At 37.1% G+C, this 20,503-nt stretch overlaps 1 protein-coding gene across 6 annotated transcripts in view; it reads right to left on the bottom strand.

The window, feature by feature from the left end:
- Positions 1–3,470: 3,470 nt before the first annotated feature.
- satb1b (SATB homeobox 1b) overlaps positions 3,471–20,503 on the bottom strand; it is a 235,211-nt gene continuing 218,178 nt past the window's right edge. For 3 of the 6 annotated variants that reach the window (XM_062062655.1, XM_062062654.1, XM_062062650.1), the window contains exons 12-13: positions 10,614–10,823; positions 3,473–5,198 (exon numbers count right to left, since the gene is read on the bottom strand). In XM_062062655.1, coding sequence (XP_061918639.1) covers positions 4,641–5,198; positions 10,614–10,823 — 768 coding nt within the window. In that variant the 3' untranslated portion in view covers positions 3,473–4,640. Of the gene's footprint in view, positions 5,199–10,613; positions 10,824–20,503 lie in introns of all 6 variants that reach the window. The other 3 variants (XM_062062651.1, XM_062062656.1, XM_062062653.1) reach the window with 3 other exon arrangements.

Below are 20,503 nucleotides of genomic sequence, written 5' to 3' on the forward strand. Positions count from 1 at the left end.
AAAATATAAACTAAAATATAAAATATAAAGCAGGTTTTCAGTTATGTCACCTTTTTTGTAAAAAGTAATATTAAAATATTATTAAAAAATATATTTTTACATTTTAACTTGTTTATATTTTCATACATTTTAACTTGTTTATATTTGTATGCATTTTAACTTGTTTATATTTGTTTATTTATATTTACTGCAAATGAAATGTCATTTCTTTGTGGCAGCTTCTTTAGCAGCAGGCATATTCTTCAGCTTTCAAAACATCATTTTTGGCCTTTCAGGTGGCTGATGAGGTCCGATGTGTTGGAGTACAATGTTTTTTTTGGCAGAAGGTCTTTTTCTAAAACAGTGACCGACGCCATGTTTGTCTCCAGTGTGAGCTCAGGGGAAGTCGATGCTTTTCAATCCTTCAGTCCCACGCAGGATTCTCACAGGAATGAGGTAAGAATGCAACCTTACCTACTGTCCAGCACTAATCTCACCTCATTTGGGTTCCACACGATTCAATTCGATTCGATTCTTGGGGGTAACGATTCGATTCAGAATACAATTTTCTCTAGTAATACATTTTTTAACATTCCTTCATAAAATAGATACATTTCTATATTACTTAAAAGAAAACTGTTTTTTTAAACATGTTTTTTTATGCATATTTAATTATATATATATATATATATATATATATATATATATATATATATATATATATATATATATATATATATATATATATATATATATATTATATTTAATTTCTATGTTACTTAAAAGAAAACTGTTTTTTTAAATATGTTTTTTATGCATATTTAATTATATATATATATATATATATATATATATATATATATATATATATACATATATATATATATATATATATATATATATATATATATATATATATATATATATTATATTTTATATTTTTTGTAAATATATTTTTTAATCGATTTAAAAAAAATTGATTAAGAATCGTATACGACACACAATTAATTTGTATATATATATATTTTTGTTTAATATTTTTTATAAATATATTTTTTAATCGATTTTAAAAAAATTGATTAAGAATCGTATACGACACACAATTAATTTGTATATATATATATTTTTGACACCCCTAATGTTGATGTGACGTCATCATTTTTTATATTGGCCTGACAATTATTGTGCACCCCTAAATGCTTCCCATGAGAAATAATGTTTATACAATTAATTTGTTCCAAGTGTTCTTGAAAGCAGGTCAGGTTCTTCAAGTTGACCTAAAAGTGACCTTAGGTCTTCTCTTGCGCTTTCGACTCAGGTAGACCACCGGACCATGGACCACATTCTCATGTACGCCCTGTCATGTAATAAAACTGTTGTAATTATGTAATAATACTGTTGCAATTTTGTAATAATACTGTTGTAATTAATGTTATAATACTGTCGTAATTGATGCAATAATACTGTTGCAATTATGTAATAATACTGTTGTAATTAATGTTATAATACTGTTGTAATTTATGTAATAATACTGTCGTAATTGATGTAATAATACTGTTGTAATTGATGTTATAATACTGTTGTAATTGATGTTATATTACTGTTGTAATTGATGTTATAATACTGTTGTAATTGATGTTATATTACTGTTGTAATTGATGTTATATTACTGTTGTAATTGATGTTATATTACTGTTGCAATTGATGCAATAATACTGTTGTCCATCCATCCATTTTTTACCGCTTATTCCCTTCGGGGTCGCGGGGGCGCTGGAGCCTATCTCAGCTACAATCGGGCGGAAGGCGGCGTATAATACTGTTGTAATTGATGTTATAATACTGTTGTAATTGATGTAATAATACTGTTGTAATTGATGTTATAATACTGTTGTAATTGATGTAATAATACTGTTGTAATTGATGTAATAATACTGTTGTAATTGATGTAATAATACTGTTGTAAATGATGTAATAATACTGTTGTAATTAGAGATGTCCGATAATATCGGCCTGCCGATATTATCGGCCGATCTATGCGTTAAAATGTAATATCGGAAATTATCGGTATTGGTTTTTTTATTATCGGTATCGTTTTTTTTTTTTTTTTTTAAATTAAATCAACATAAAAAACACAAGATACACATACAATTAGTGCACCAACCCAAAAAACCTCCCTCCCCCCATTTACACTCATTCACACAAAAGGGTTGTTTCTTTCTGTTATTAATATTCTGGTTCCTACATTATATATCAATATATATCAATACAGTCTGCAAGGGATACAGTCCGTGTATGATTGTGCGTGCTGCTGGTCCGCTAATAGTACTAACCTTTAACAGTTAATTTGACTAATTTTCATTCATTACTAGTTTCTATGTAACTGTTTTTATATTGTTGTACTTTCTTTTTTATTCAAGAAAATGTTTTTAATTTATTTATCTTATTTAATTGTATTAATTTTTTTTTAAAAGGACCTCATCTTCACCATACCTGGTTGTCCAAATTAGGCATTATAATGTGTTAATTCCACGACTGTATATATCGGTATCGGTAATTAAGAGTTGGACAATATTCCACGACTGTATATATCGGATATCGGCAAAAAGCCATCATCGAACATCCCTAAATAATACTGTTGTAATTGATGTAATAATACTGTTGTAATTGATGTAATAATGCTGATGTAATAATACTGTTTTAATTTATGTAATAATAATATTATATTTATGTAAAAAATACTGTTGTAATTGATGTAATAATATTATTGTAATTGATGTAATAATACTGTTGTAATTTGTGTAATAATACTATTGCAATTGATGTAATAATACTGTTGTAATTGATGTAATAATACTGTTGTAATTGATGTTATATTACTGTTGTAATTGATGTAATAATACTGTTGCAATTGATGTAATAATACTGATGTAATAATACTGTTTTAATTGATGTAATAATAATATTATAATTATGTAAAAAATACTGTTGTAATTGATGTAATAATATTATTGTAATTGATGTAATAATACTGTTGTAATTTGTGTAATAATACTATTGCAATTGATGTAATAATACTGTTGTAATTGATGTAATAATACTGTTGTAATTGATGTAATAATTCTGTTTTAATTGATGTTATAATAATATTGTAATTATGTAAAAAATACTGTTGTAATTGATGTAATAATACTGTTGTAATTGATGTAATAATACTGTTGTAATTGATGTAATAATACTGTTGTAATTGATGTAATAATTCTGTTTTAATTGATGTAATAATAATATTGTAATTATGTAAAAAATACTGTTGTAATTGATGTAATAATACTGTTGTAATTGATGTAATAATACTGTTGTAATTGATGTAATAATAAAGCCAAAACACACAAAAAACGTCAAACTCTGGCTTTTTTTTTTTTTATTCATGAAAAAAAAAAACCCAGCAGAACATCAATGGGAGGCCAGCGCAGACCGACCCCACGTATCGAACAGGTGAGGACGACGCCTGTGGCCACGCCCCCCCTCCCCTCCCCTCCCCCCCAGCAGGTGTTGGACAGGTGCTCGACACACACGATGCAGGAGAAGAGCCCGGGTGATTGAGGCACAACAGAGTCTATTTACACCCTCACAGACAGCGTGTGCTATTTACACTTATTACAAAGAGCGCTCCGCTCCAGCAGGGGGGGCTCCCGACAAAACGGCCCTGGAGTTCGATGCCGAGGAATACAAAGGGGCCGACAATCCGGGGGGACACTTATAAAACGGTCAGTCGTAGTAAAATAACGGAAGGTCTTTCTTTTTTCTTTTTTTTTTTAAACAGCTCCTTCGTACTCGTACGCCATCAGCTGGCCAAAGGAAGACACGTCGCGGACGCGGATCGTTTTCACACGGATTGCATATGTTTTTCTCACCCTTTGCATGACAGGAAAAGTTGCGGTGGCAGGGACCGACTCCGCCCACCGCCACCTGCGAAGCACGTTTCTCCGTTTCCGACATTTAAGACACTTTTTTTTTTCTCGCGTCGATAAATAAAAAAAACAACAACAAAAGGTCGGCGGAGGAGGAAGGGGGGGGGGGATAAAGACTGCAAATAAATAAAGATGGCGTCGTTCACATTTGTAGTGGCGTTACAGCGACGGGGAGGTTGGAACAGCGGCAGTGCCGTATGGTCAAGGCATTGTTGGCATAAATTCATTATATATATCTTTTATATAGAGACACGTTACAATGTGGGGCCGGGCGCTGGCGCTCCAGAGTCGGATCAGTCGTCACGCGGCGCGCCTTTTTCCCCCGAAGATAAGACGGCGAGTTGATAATAATACCAATGACAATAATAAGAAGTGAGGCTGCAGTCTGTAAGGCCGTGTCAAACTACTTGGTTCTTGATTTCGTTGGCGAGAAGAAAAGGGGACGGTTCAACATCACGCACATAAACACAAACGTCCTCCCGGGGGGAAAAAAAACAAACAAAAAAAAAACGCCGCATGGATTTTTTCCCCCTCCGGCGTGGAGTCAGTAGCTGGGAGCGAAAGTCGGTCAGTGTAAAACATCGAGTGCAGTCTTATTTTTCTTTTCTTTGTGCAGGTAATGTCCATGATGCAACAGTGAAGAACACGAGAACTTTTACAAAATGCAAAATGTCACCCGGGGACGCCGCCGCTCTACTCATTGACCTCGTGCTCCGGCTCCGCCGCCCCGCCCCGGTTGGGATGTTCCTCCGTCTTGACGCAGAAGGCGGCGCTGTTGGTCTGCGTGCACTCGTCCAGCTCCTTCAGCAGCTCGCCGCCCTCCTTCAGGTCCGTCAGGTCCTCGTCGAAGGCGGGGCTGCTGCTGCTACTCCTCGTGCTGCTGTTGGGCGTGGCCTTGGCCGGGTGGTTGACGCAGAAGCGCTGGTTCTGGAAGAACTTGATGATGGTGAGCTTGGGCAGGTCCAGCTGGGCGGAGAGCGTGTGGATGGCCTCCTCGTCCGGGTACAGGCCCACGTCCTGGATGAAGCTCTGCAGGATGCCCAGCGCCTCCAGGGAGATCTTGCCGCCGCCCGTGCGCGACTTGACGGCGCCCACGCGGCCCACGTCGTCCTCCGCCTCGGCCGGGGAGGCGGTGGAGGGCTGGCGGGGGGGCAGGCGGGGCTGCTGCTGCTGCTGCTGCAAGGGCTGCTGGGATAGGAGAGGCTGCGACGGGTGCTGCAGGGACAGGGCGGTCTGGTGGTGGTGCTGGGCCTGAGGAGGTTGCAGAAGGACGCCGTCAAAACGGAGCATTTCCGGGAAAATATGCTCTCACTTGCAAGCTTCGGTATAACTTAGGGCTGAAAACCAATCATTGATATCAAATATATCAAATGTAACTGTGGAGGGAGATGTGGCCAGCGCTGCCTGCAGGAGCAAAGGCCGCGCCCCCGTCTGATGGTGCTCTGTCCTCAACACCATGGACAGAGGCGGTGACCTTTGCTCCTGCAGGCAGCGCTGGCTCTCCCTCCTACCATGAATTGATTAACGTGGACCCCGACTTAAACAAGTTGAAAAACGTATTCGGGTGTTACCATTTAGCGGTCAATTGTACGGAATATGTACTGTACTGTGCAATCTACTAATAAAAGTTTCAATCGATCAATCAAAACAACAGTAACTTTTCTCTGATTATAATCCCCTCAGCTTGCCAGGCAAGTGTAAAATCACAATAAACATTTAACAATAACCCTCTTAAAAATGAAGGTGCAAAAGTAAGGAATAAGTAAGCAATGTTTTAATGCGTGAGTGTAACAAAATAGTGCAAAGTGTGAAAATGTAAACATAGAGAACTACTTCGTGCAGGTTCAGTGCCAAGAAGTTACGACTGTGTAACATTTATTTGGTGTGCTATTCTTGTGTAAGTATGGAAAGCTATACTGTAGTGTTGGCCCGATACCAATATTTTAGTACCGGTACCCGTACCAAAATGTATTTTGATACTTTTCGGTACTTTTCTAAAGAAGGGGGACCACAAAAAAATGTCATTATTGGCTTTATTTGAACAAAAAATCTTAAGGTCCATTAAACCTATGTTTCTCATTGCAGTTAAGTCTTTAAATAAAATAGTAAACATACTAGACAACTTGTCTTTTAGTAGTAAGTAAACAAACAAAGGCTCCTAATTTTAGCTGCTGACATATGCAGTAACATATTGTGTCATCTCTCATTCTATTTTGCCAAAATGATTAAGGACAAGCTGTAAAAATTGATTTTTAATCGACTTGTTCATTTACTGTTAATATCTGCTTACTTTCTCTTTTAACATGTTCTATCTACACTTCTGTTGAAATGTAATCATCACTTATTCTTCTGTTGTTTGATACTTTACATTAGTTTTGGATGATACCACAAATTTAGGTATCGATCCGATACCAAGTAGTTACAGGGACGTATTTACTGAGTTTATAAACATAATGTGAATTTTAAAGAGAGGAAAAAAGATTTTGTGACGATAAAAAATATCGATGTAATCATAGTAGTATCGACTAGATACGCTATTGTACTTGGTATCATTACAGTGGATGTCAGGTGTATGGCCTGCAAGTTGCAAGTTTGTCCTTAAATAAAATAGTGAACAAACAAGAACAAGTCTTTTAGTAGTAAGTAAGTAAACAAAGGCTCTTAATCTAGTCTGCTGACATATGCAGTAACATATTGTGTCATTTATACACCTATTATTTTGTCAACATTATTAAGGACAAGTGGTAGAAAATGAATTATTAATCTACTTGTTCATTTACTGTTAATATCTGCTTACTTTCTCTTTTAACATGTTCTATCTCCACTTCTGTAATAATCACTTATTCTTCTGTTGTTTGATACTTTACATTAGTTTTGGATGATACCACAAATTTGGGTATCAATCTGATACCAAGCCGTTACAGGATCATACATTGGTCATATTCAAAGTCCTCATGTGTCCAGGGACATATTTCCTGAGTTTATAAACATAATATAAATTTAAAAAAACGAAATAAGATTTTGTGATGCTAAAAAATATCGATGTGATCATAGTAGTACGCTCTTGTACGTGGTATCATTACAGTGGATGTTAGGTGTAGATCCACCAATGGCGTTTGTTTATATTATAGCGTCCAGGAAGAGTTGGTGCTGCAGGGAATTCTGGGAATTTGTTCTGTAGTGTTTATGTTGTGTTGCGGTGCAAATATTCTCCCAAAATGTGTTTGTCGTTGTTATTTGGTGTGGTTTCACAATATGGCACATGTTTATGACAGTGTTGGTGTTGTTCATACGCCCACCCTTAGTGTGACATGTATGGCTGTTGACTAAGTATGCTCTTCATTCGCATGTGTGTAGTGTGTTCAAAGTTAAGATAATTGTCTTTATAGTTAATGGTCGGTCATTTTGAAACATTTGAAATAAATATACCATATTTGACGCCGTGGAGACAAAAATTTGCGGATTCAGTGTTTCAGTGTTATAATTGCAACTTTATCATTAGTTTTTGAGCCAAAATGTGTCCGTTCTGCCGAACATGCTAGTCTGCATGATTGTGCACTGCCGTGAACATGCTCGTATGCTTGACACGATGACGGGTGGGGTACCGTTACTTTTTACAGGCGGTATAGTACCGAATATGATTCATTAGTATTGCGGTACTGTACTGATACCGTACAATCTTACTGGATACCCATCCATCCATTTTCTACTGCTTTTCCCTTTTGGGGTCGCGGGGGGTGCTGGAGCCTATCTCAGCTGCATTCGGGCGGAAGGCAGGGTACACCCTGGACAAGTCGCCACCTCATCGCAGGGCCAACACAGAAAGACAGACAACATTCACACACTAGGGCCCATTTAGTGTTGCCAATCAACCTATCCCCAGGTGCGTGTCTTTGGAGGTGGGAGGAAGCCAAAGTACCTGGAGGGAACCCACGCAGTCACGGGGAGAACATGCAAACTCCACACAGAAAGATCCGGAGCCCGGGATTGAACCCAGGACTACTCAGGACCTTCGTATTGTGAGGCACATGCACTAACCCCTGTTCCACCGTGCTGCCTCTTACTGGATACAATTTTTTATTTTATTTTTGAGATTACATTTTTACTTTAATTCGCTGCTCCCTTTCACATTACCACGGGTACAGTACAGCCATGTAAACAAAAGCTTTAGCCCCCCAAAAAATAAAGACCACGGCCCCACAACGCCCTTATATTGGATATGGATTTTAAATATGTATCTAAAATAGGTGATTAATTGGTTAGGTATTTATGTATTTGCTTATTGGGTTTTCTGCTGCATTTATCTATTGTGTTTCTGGGGTTAAATGTATTTTACCGTATTTTTCGGACTATAAGTCGCAGTTTTTTTCATAGTTTGGCCGGGGGTGCGACTTATACTCAGGAGCGACTTATGTGTGAAATTATTAACACATTACCGTAAAATATCAAATAATATTATTTCAGTGTTTCCCATAAACTGCCAAGATACCTGTGGCGGTGGGGGCGTGGCTATGGGCGTGGTCATCATGACATCATCAAGTAATTTGCATAATTTACTACAATGATATAATTTTCTCTATAAAGGCTCAAAAAATGTATACTTACTAATTAATAATAACAGTTTTGTTTTAAACGTCCATCCATCCATCCATCCATTTTACAATATAATTACAACACTTTATGTACATATTTATATACAGATTTGAACAATAAGTTATTCACTGAAATATATTTATTAATTGTGGTTCTTACAAAAAAATTATCTTATAAAATATAAAACCTAAAATGTCTCTTAAAGCTCTGCCCCTTTAACTAGTGCATACTAAATAATTTAACTTTAGCCTACTACTACAACCATATTATTTACCAGCAACATAAAGTGAAACAGAGGCAGAGGTGTCCTGCCACAGTCAGTAACAAATAAACAGAAAAAAGTAGTGGTCAAATACAAATAAGGCAACAAGAGAAGTATCCTACACTTCTCTTTTGTAAAGTAAATCTGAACAGCCTATATGGGCATCTACATCAACTATATGATTTGCCTGAGAAGCTGGACAGGACAAAAAAAACAAAAACATTTTTTTTTATTTGTGGCGGACGTAATTCTTTCGTGGCGGGCCGCCACAAATAAATGAATGTGTGGGAAACACTGTATTTAGCTCATTCATGTAAGAGACTAGACGTATAAGATTTCATGGGATTTAGCGATCAGGAGTGACAGATTGTTTGGTAAACGTATAGCATGTTCTATATGTTATAGTTATTTGAATGACTCTTACCATAATATGTTACGTTAACATACCAGGCACGTTCTCAGTTGGTTATTTATGCCTCATATAACGTACACTTATTCAGCCTGTTGTTCACTATTCTTTATTTATTTTAAATTGCCTTTCAAATGTCTATTCTTGGTGTTGGCTTTTATCAAATAAATTTCCCCAAAAAATGCGACTTATACTCCAGTGCGACTTATATATGTTTTTTCCCTTCTTTATTATGCCTTTTCGGCCGGTGCGACTTATACTCCAAAAAATACGGTATATGTATCTTGGTGCATTTATGTTGAGACAATTTATTTAAAATCTGTTTGAACTTAAATGAAAAATAGTAGTCCATTTTCTTGCACTTGTTTAATGGTTTAGAGTTTGATAGCCTAATTAATAATTGTAAATTATGGGATTGATAATCGATTTATTTTTTACAGCATGTTAATCTTGTGGTGTTTTGTCCTTAAAAGTTTTTCACCTAAAGGCTGCTAAAGGCTACCAAAGGCTGCTAAAGGCTGCTAAAAGCTACCAAAGGCTGCTAAAGGCTGCTAAAGGCTACCAAAGGCTGCTAAAGGCTACCAAAGGCTGCTAAAGGCTACCAAAGGCTGGTAAAGGCTGCTAAAGTCTGGTAAAAAGACTACAAAGAAAAAAGAAGCTGTTTCTTCGTTTGGAAATACTGTTGCAAACTAAAGGAAAATAAAAGGAAAAGAGTAACAACGGTCTGGTCTTTTGAGTGAAATCCAGAAGCCACATTCAGCATTGGTACCACCCTTCAAGTGTGGGATAAGCGCAGCGAAAAAAGCAAAACACTTGACAGTCACCATGAATATATTTTAAAATTGACAGTTATTGCATGGGATCAGTATCGGCCGATATCACTCATGGATGATCGGTATTGGAATTGGCGGCATACAGCCCTGAAAGGGAGCTTCGCTTGTCCACTAAATAAATGGGCACAGCTTGAACCTGGAACAGATTATTCCTAGTTTATTACCTATGGGAAAATGTTTCCACATGCAAACAACTCAAAGGTTGACAGATTAAACTGTGTTTAAGGGGGGGGAAAAAGTATGTAAGCTCCCACAATAAGAAGAGTTGTTGTATTTGTTCGCTATCAGCCTCCATTGTGATGTGCAGCGGCGTGAGAACGCCATCAGTGTAAACAAACGACACTCAAATATTCTCATTGTGTGTTCGAGGAGGAAGCGAGTGGGCGAGCGGCGCCCCCTGTTGACCCGCTTTTATCCGCTCGGCAAGTCGGAACGCTCGGAGAGATGTTTCGTAACGCAATGTTTTGCAAAAACACTTTTCCACGACTGCGTTGACCCCCACGTCTCTTCAAACGCTCCAACCCTCGACTTGGGTCGCTATTTGGTACGCGCATTCAGGCGTCGCTCACCTGCAGGTGGTCGGCCGAGACGTGCGAGAAGTGCGACGGCCGCTCGCCGTGGTGCTGCTGCTGCCCCGCGCTGCTCTCCTGCTCGTAGATGGCGTCCCGCTCGGCCTGCGACAGGCTCAGGAAGCGGCGGATCATGGAGAGGTTCTCCCACAGCGTCCGGTTCTCTGGGGACGGATCCTCCTTCCAGCGAAGCAGCTCACACAGCCAACCCTAAATAAACAACAGAGGAGCTTTGTTTACTAAACATGACTCAAATGTTCAATATTCATGTTCTCAGGCCATGGAAACCGTCACAAGTGGACTGGTCAGACTGTCCTGCAAGACCTTAGCACGCTTCATCGGTTACACACTTTGCACAGGCAACTGGTGTGAGTTGTTATCGTTTTTACAGAATGATGGTTAATTTGTGTTAGAATAATTGTTTCTAAGTTATCACAAAAACTTTGTGTTACATTGAGTGGCCGGTGAGAAGCAAAAGCTGTCTTTGAAACCTACCATGAGTAAGGCTCGTAAAACTCTACTGTGTAGGGGGGTAAGCAACATGAAGGCGTTCCTGTTTCTTTCATTATTATTAGAGATGTCCGATAATATGGGGTGGTATAGCTCGGTTGGTAGAGCGGCCGTGCCAGCAACTTGAGGGTTCCAGGTTCGATCCCCGCTTCCGCCATCCTAGTCACTACCGTTGTGTCCTTGGGCAAGACACTTTACCCACCTGCTCCTAGTGCCCACCCAAACTGGTTTGAATGTAACTTAGATATTGGGTTTCACTATGTAAAAGCGCTTTGAGTCACTAGAGAAAAGCGCTATATAAATATAATTCACTTCACTTCAATATCGGCCGATAAATGCTTTAAAATGTAATATCGGAAATGATCGGTATCGTTTTTTTTTTTATTATCGGTATCGTTTTTTTTATTTTTTATTGTTTTTTTATTAAATCAACATAAAAAACACAAGATACACTTACAATTAGAACACTAACCCAAAAAACCTCCCTCCCCCATCTACACTCATTCACACAAAAGGGTTGTTTCTTTCTGTTATTAATATTCTGGTTCCTACATTATATATCAATATATATCAATACAGTCTGCAAGGGATACAGTCCCTAAGCACACATGATTGTGCGTGCTGCTGGTCCACTAATAGTACTAACCTTTAACAGTTAATTTTACCCATTTTCATTAATTACTAGTTTCTATGTAACTGTTTTTATTATGTTTTACTTTCTTTTTTATTTAAGAAAATGTTTTTAATTTATTTATCTTATTTTATTTTATTAATTTAAAAAAAAAAGGACCTTATCTTCACCATACCTGGTTGTCCAAATTAGACATAATAATGTGTTAATTCCACGACTGTATATATCGGTATCGGTTGATATCGGTATCGGTAATTAAGAGTTGGACAATATCGGATATCGGCAAAAAGCCATTATCGGACATCCCTAATTATTATAACATAATATTATAATCAAACAGAAGGATATTGTCTGACCCAAGGACTATAAAAGCGGAGGGGAAGCAGGACCAGAATCCAGGGGACCTCTTTTTTCAACTGTTTTACGGACCTCTTTTTGAACTATTTTACAAACCTCTTTTTGAACTATTATACAACCTCTTCTTTTGAACTGTTCTGTAACCAAAGGCAAAGCTGTTTACGACCCACTTCCCTCTGGAAGCAGCTGTGGTCATGTGATCATAGAAAGTCAAATAAAGGAGGAGTCGTACAATCTTTCGCCAGAGCATGATGGAGATTGTCCAAGGGTACAGTGTCCAGACGACTCTCCTCAATATTGAGCCAAAGTCTCTGTTTGATTCTTTGCTTCTTGTCTTGTTTAATAGATGTCATCAGTGTTTGAACCTGACAATTTGCTTTTAAATCATAAGTCAAGATGACAAACAGATATTTAAGTGTTTATTTTGATAACCGAAAAAAGAAAAAAAAAAAAGAATGCTTGGAACGTCAGAAAATATTGGTGGAGGGAGGTGTGGCCAGCGCGGCCTGCAGGAGCGGAGGTCACCGCCTCTGTCCATGGTGCTGAGGACAGAGCACCATCAGACGGGGGCTAGGCAGTGCTGACGGCGAGACACAGCTGAACAGGTGGTACGAGTTATCTAAATCACCTGTTGTCTTTAACAGTAGCGTCCGGGAACAGTGGAGAAAAAAGGATTGGGAGTGACTGCAAAGTCACGACCTGCTGAAAAGCATTTTTGAATGATCTTGTCAAAAACATTAAAACTTTGTCAACTTTGCACGCCTGTCTGTGGTGACGTGTATGTCAGTGGAACCGCTAGGCAGCGACTTCTACAATATTAAAGTGCAAAAAAAAAACAAAAAAAAACAAAAAAAAAGCAATTGCTTGTGCAAAATTTTTCTGTCAAAATTTAAATAAATACATTTCGCCAGAAAGTGTCTTTTTTAGGTTGGCTACATTACAATTGTGGGACAGGCCACAATAAAATATAGTGGTGGACCACGATAAAATGATGTGGCGGGCCACAATTAAATTATATGGCGGACCACAATAAAATAATGTGGCGAGCCACTATAAAATGATATGACATGGCACGATTAAATTTGTGGCATGCCGACTTAAAACAGGACAGGCTATCATAAAACGATATGGTAGGCCAGGAAAAAATTATATTGCAGGGCAAAATTACATTTGTGGGGTGCCAATTTTAAACTATTGGGCAGGCCACATTAAAATTGAGTAGTCCACCATAAAATGATATGGCAGGCCACATTAAAAAACGATGTGCCGTGCCACTTTAAAATTATGGGACAGGCCACTGGAAATTATGTGGCTGGCAACAATTACTAATTTGGCTGACCACAATCAAATTTAAAGTCGTGGGGCATATTAAAATTATGTGGTGGGTCACAGTAAAATGATGTGGCGTACCACCATAAAATTATATGGCGGACAACGATAAAATAAAGTAGCGGGGCATATTAAAAAGATGTAGCGGGCACGGGCAACAATAAAATGATACGGTGGACCATGAAAAAAATGATGTGGTGGGCCACAATAAAATGTTATGGCGTACCACAATAAAATAATGTGGCGAGCCACTATAAGATGATATGGCAGGCCACAATTAAATTTGTGGCATGCCGACTTAAAATTATTGGACAGGCCATGATAAAATGATATGGTAGGCCATGAAAAAATTATATTGCGGGGCACAATTCAATTTGTGGGGTGCCAATTTTAAACTATTGGACAGGCCACATTTAAATTGAGTAGTCCACCATAAAATTATATGGCAGGCCACGTTAAAAAAAACGATGTGCCGTGCCACTTTAAAATTATGGGACAGGCCACATGAAATTAAGTAGCTGGCAACAATTACTGATATGGCCGACCACAATAAAATAAAGTAGTGGGGCATATTCAAATTATGTGGTGGGCCACATTAAAACAATGTGCTGTGACTATTGAAAATTATAGGACAGGCCACATGAAATTATGGGGCTAGCAACAATTACTGATATGACCGACCACGATAACATTTAAAGTCGTGGGGCATATTAAAATGATGTGGTGGGTCACAGTAAAATGATGTGGCGTACCACCTTAAAATGATATGGCGGACAACGATAAAATAAAGTAGCAGGGCATATTAAAAAGATGTAGCGGGCAACAATAAAATGATACGGTGGACCATGACAAAAATGAAGTGGTGGGCCACGATAAAATAATGTGGCGAGCCACTATAAAATGATATGGCAGGCCACGATTAAATCATGTGGCATGCCGACTTAAAATTATTGTACAGGCCATGATAAAATGATATAGTAGTTCACCATAAAATGATATGGCAGGCCACGTTAAAAAAACAATGTGCCATGTCACTTTAAAATTATGGGACAGGCGACTTGAAATTATGTGGCTGGCAATAATAACTGATATGGCCGACCACGATAAAATTTAAGTCATGGGGCATATCAAAATGAGGTGGTGGGTCACAGTAAAATGAAGTGGCGTACCACCATAAAATTATATGGCGGACAACGATAAAATAAAGTAGCGGGGCATATTAAAAAGATGTAGCGGGCAATAATAAAATTATATGGTGGACCATGAGAAAAATTATGTGGTGGGCCACAATAAAATGTTATGGCGTACCACAATAAAATAATGTTGTGAGCAACTATAAAATGATATGGCAGGCCACAATTAAATCATGTGGCATGACGCTTAAAATTATTGGACAGGCCATGATAAAATGATATGGTAGGCCACCAAAAAAATATATTATGGCAAAATTAAATTTGTGGGGTGCAAATTTTAAACTATTGGACAGTCCACCTTAAAATTGAGTAGCCCACCATAAAATGATATGGCAGGCCACATTAAAAAAAACGATGTGCCGTGTCATTTTAAAATTATGGGACAGGCCACTTGAAATTATGTGGCTGGCAACAATTACAATAAAATGATACGGTGGACCATGAGAAAAATTATGTGGTGGGCCAAATTAAAATGTTATGCCGTACCACAATAAAATAAAGTTGCTAGGCATATTAAAATGGTGTGGCGGGCCACAATTAAATCATGTGGCGTGCCAAGCGGCGCCCAACAATCAAATTATACGGCAGGCCAAGATTAAGTAATATAAAATAGAGTAGTGGGGCTTATAAAAATGACGTGATGGGCCAAAATTAAATGATGTGGCGTACAATGATAAAATTAAGTAGCAGGGCACATTAAAATGAGGTGGCGTGCCAAGTGGCAGTCCACAATGAAACGATATGGAGGGCCATGATAAAATGATGTGCTACGTCACTTTAAAATGATGGGAATGGCCACTTTTAAAATGATGTGGTGGACCACGATAAAGTATTGTGGCAAGGCACATTAAAATGATGTGGCGTATCATGATAAAATAACACGGCAGGGCATGTTTAAATGATGTGGCGGGCCAAGATAAAATGACGTGGCGTGCCATGATAAAATAGAGTGACAGGGCCTATTTAAATGATGTGTGTCAGACATATTTAAATGTCGGACACCTGTGTCCTACGGGGACAAATGTCCAGCTCGCCTCGTCGCAATCTGGCGGCCGCTGTGCGTCACCTGTCATTTGCACAGGATTACACCGCCGCCTGTGCCCGTGCGCTCACGTGCACGCTCGCGGTGGCAACGCGGCCGCGTCGCCACGCTGCATGCGAGAGATAACTCAGCAGTTTGCTCGTCCCGTTCCAGCTCCTCCCGTAAGCCTCATCAAGCCATGGGGGCGGGAGGGGGCACAAAGCCTGCGTGCCCACCTTGTTCCTTTGCCACATTTATTGTTGCGTTTTTAATTTGCATGCAGAGGGATTTGGACAATGCTCCAGTTGGGCCGTCTGTGGTTTCAGCTGATTCGGCAGTGAGGGAGAGGGACACACACACACACACACACACACCAACACACACACGTCTTGTCCAACACTACCCGGCGACGGCGTAATCCAACTCAAACACTCGGCAAAGCAGCAGGATTAAACCCAAAGTAGCAGAGCCAATCAAAGCCGACACGACGGGAACTCCCCTCGCATGCCAGGAAGTCCATTTGATGACATCAAGTACGCGCAGTTTATTAGCTCGCCGCTCAGAATATTCACGGCGCTTCTAAGCTTGGCGTGTAGCTCCGGGCTGCATGGGGAAAACCAGGACCGTGTGTTGAAGCTCACACACACACACACACACACACACACACACACACACAACACACACACACACACACACACACACACACACACACACACACACACACACACACACACACACACACACACACACACACACACACACACATTCTTGTATTTGTTACCTTCTTGAGATTTTGGAAAAATGCCTCCCTCTTTAGGACCACCCTTTCTAGATATATAAAGGTGTGTATATACAACATTAATAATACATACATACTATGCAAATATAAAAAAAGCTTGTTGTGAAAAATGAGTTGGAATTTCACGAGAAAAACTTTGAATTTTGGCAGTATTATAATAAAAGTCGCAATTTTATTCAACGCAAGTCAAAGTTTTACAATAAAAACTGAACATTTGTGCAATATTATGACAAAAGTTGGAATTTTACTCAATAACAGTTGCAATTTTACAAGAAAAGCTTAAAATTTGGGCAATTTTATAAGAAAACTTAATTTTTTTTGGCAATATTGTAATAATAATTGGAATTTTACTTGGCAAAATTATGACAAGGGTCATCATTTTACTCAAAAAAATGTCACTATTTTACAAGAACAACAAAAACATTGGCAATATTGTGATAAAAGTCAGAATTGTATATGACAAATGTCACCATTTTGCATGAAAAAGTTATAATGTTACATAAAAAAGTTATAATTTTACGAGAAAATATTGCAATATTACAGAAACAGAAAGAATATGAGAAATTGTTCCTAATTTTATAAGAAAGAAGTCGACACATTGTGAGAAAAAGACTGCTTTTAGTTAATTTATTTTTGAATTTTTTTTGTTTGTAATTATTTTTTTAATCTTCATTATTTACCTCAAGTTATTAACGTATGTCTCTATATACATATTTATTTATTTAAAAAAAGCAAAACATTTTGGCCAAAGGGGGCGCATTTCAATTTCTTACACACACTTGTTATTTTATATGTTGACCAGAGGGGGAGCACTTTTAAAACCGACAAACAGTCAATTTGAAAAATCCCTCCTTTTTGGAAGCACCCTAATTTTGATATATTTCACCACCAGGGGTGCAAATGAGACATTCTCTATTAGATACAATGGTTTTCAGTATTGGGACCATGATTTATGTCCTAACTTGTTCACACCTCCTCATATGGAAGCTACTTTCCCTTGTTGATGTCTCAAGAAGGGTAGAAATACAAGAACACACACACACACACACACACACACACACACACACACACACACACACACACACACACACACACACACACACACACACACACACACATTCTTGTATTTGTTACCTTCTTGAGATTTTGGAAAAATGCCTCCCTCTTTAGGCCCACCCTTTCTAGATATATAAAGGTGTGTATATACAACATTAATAATATATACATACTATGCAAATATAAAAAAGCTTGTTGTGAAAAATGAGTTGGAATTTCACGAGAAAAACTTTGAATTTTGGCAGTATTATAATAAAAGTCGCAAATTTATTCAACGCAAGTCAAAGTTTTACAATAAAAACTGAACATTTGTGCAATATTATGACAAAAGTTGGAATTTTACTCAATAACAGTTGCAATTTTACAAGAAAAGCTTAAAATTAGGGCAATTTTATAAGAAAACTTAATTTTTTTTGGCAATATGTAATAATAATTGGAATTTTACTTGGCAAAATTATGACAAGGGTCATCATTTTACTCAAAAAAATGTCACTATTTTACAAGAACAACAAAAACATTGGCAATATTGTGATAAAAGTCAGAGTTGTATATGACAAATGTCACCATTTTGCATGAAAAAGTTATAATGTTACATAAAAAAGTTATAATTTTACGAGAAAATATTGCAATATTACAGAAACAGAAAGAATATGAGAAATTGTTCCTAATTTTATAAGAAAGAATTCGACACATTGTGAGAAAAAGACTGCTTTTAGTTAATTTATTTTTGAATTTTTTTTGTTTGTAATTATTTTTTTAATCTTCATTATTTACCTCAAGTTATTAACGTATGTCTCTATATACATATTTATTTATTTAAAAAAAGCAAAACATTTTGGCCAAAGGGGGCGCATTTCAATTTCTTACACACACTTGTTATTTTATATGTTGACCAGAGGGGGAGCACTTTTAAAACCGACAAACAGTCAATTTGAAAAATCCCTCCTTTTTGGAAGCAGCCTAATTTTGATATATTTCACCACCAGGGGTGCAAATGAGACATTCTCTATTCGATGCAATGGTTTTCAGTATTGGGACCATGATTTATGTCCTAACTTGTTCCCACCTCCTCATATGGAAGCTACTTTCCCTTGTTGATGTCTCAAGAAGAAATACAAGAACACACACACACACACACACACACACACACACACACACACACACACACACACACACGCACACACACACACACACACACACACACACATTCTTGTATTTGTTACCTTCTTGAGATTTTGGAAAAAGGCCTCCCTCTTTAGGACAACACTTCCTAGATATATAAAGATGTGTATTTTCAACATTAATAATATATACATACTATGCAAATATAAAAAAGCTTGTTGTGAAAAATGAGATGGAATTTCACGAGAAAAACTTTGAATTTTGGCAGTATTATAATAAAAGTCGCAATTTTATTCAACGCAAAGTTTTACAGTAAAAACTGAACATATGTGCAATATTATGATAAAAGATAAACTTCAAATTTTGGCAGTATTATAATAAAAGTCGCAATTTTATTCAACGCAGGTCAAAGTTTTACAATAAAAACTGAACATTTGTGCAATATTATGATAAAAGTTGGAATTTTACTCAATAACAGTTGCAATTTTACAAGAAAAGCTTAAAATGTGGGCAATTTTATAAGAAAACTTACATTTTTTTGGCAATATTATAATAATAATCGGAATTTTACTTGGTCAAAATTATGACTACGGTCATCATTTTACTCCCAAAATGTCACTATTTTACAAGAACAACAAAAACATTGGCAATATTGTGATAAAAGTCAGAATTGTATATGACAAATGTCACCTTTTTGCATGAAAAAGTTATACTTTTACATAAAAAAGTTATAATTTTACGAGAAAATATTGCAATATTACAGAAGCAGAAAGAATATGAGAAATTGTTCCTAATTTTATAAGAAAGAAGTCGACACATTGTGAGAAAAAGACTGCTTTTAGTTTTATTTATTTTTATTTGTAATTATTTTTTAAATCTTCATTATTTACCTCAAGTTATTACAGTATGTCTCTATATACATATATATATATTTTTTTTAAATAAATTTTGGCCAAAGAGGGCGCATTTCAATTTCTTACACACACTTGTTATTTCATATGTTGACCAGAGGGGGAGCACTTTTAAAACCGACTAACAGTCAATTTGAAAAATGTCACCATTTTGCATGAAAAAGTTATAATTTTACATAAAAAAAGTTATAATTTTACGAAAAATATTGCTAGATTACAGAAGCAGAAAGAATATGAGAAATTGTTCCTAATTTTATAAGAAAGAAGTCGACACATTGTGAGAAAAAGACTGCTGTTAGTTTGAATTTTTTTTGTTTGTAATTATTTTTTTAATCTTCATTATTTACTTTAAGTTATTACAGTATGTCTCTATATACATATTTATTCATTTTTTTTAAATAAATTTTGGCCAAAGGGGGTGCATTTCAATTTCTTACACACACTTGTTATTTCATATGTTGACCAGAGCGGGAGCACTTTTAAAACCGACAGACAGTCAAATTGAAAAATCCCTCCTTTTTGGAAGCAGCCTCATTTTGATATATTTCACCACCAGGGGTGCAAATGAGACATTCTCTATTAGATGCAATGGTATTCTGTATTGGGACCATGATTTATGTCCTAACTTGTTCACACCTCCTCATATGGAAGCTACTTTTCCTTGTTGGTGTCTCAAGAAGGGTAGAAATACAGGAACACACGCACACACGCACACACACACACACACACACACACACACACACACACACACACACACACACACACACACACACACACACACACACACACACACACACACACACACACACACACACACACACACACACATTCTTGTATTTGTTACCTTCTTGAGATTTTGGAAAAATGCCTCCCTCTTTAGGACCACCCTTTCTAGATATATAAAGGTGTGTATTTACAACATTAATAATATATACATACTATGCAAATATAAAAAAGCCTG

This window comes from Entelurus aequoreus, linkage group LG11, assembly GCF_033978785.1.
Source record: "Entelurus aequoreus isolate RoL-2023_Sb linkage group LG11, RoL_Eaeq_v1.1, whole genome shotgun sequence".
NCBI lineage: Eukaryota > Metazoa > Chordata > Actinopteri > Syngnathiformes > Syngnathidae > Entelurus > Entelurus aequoreus.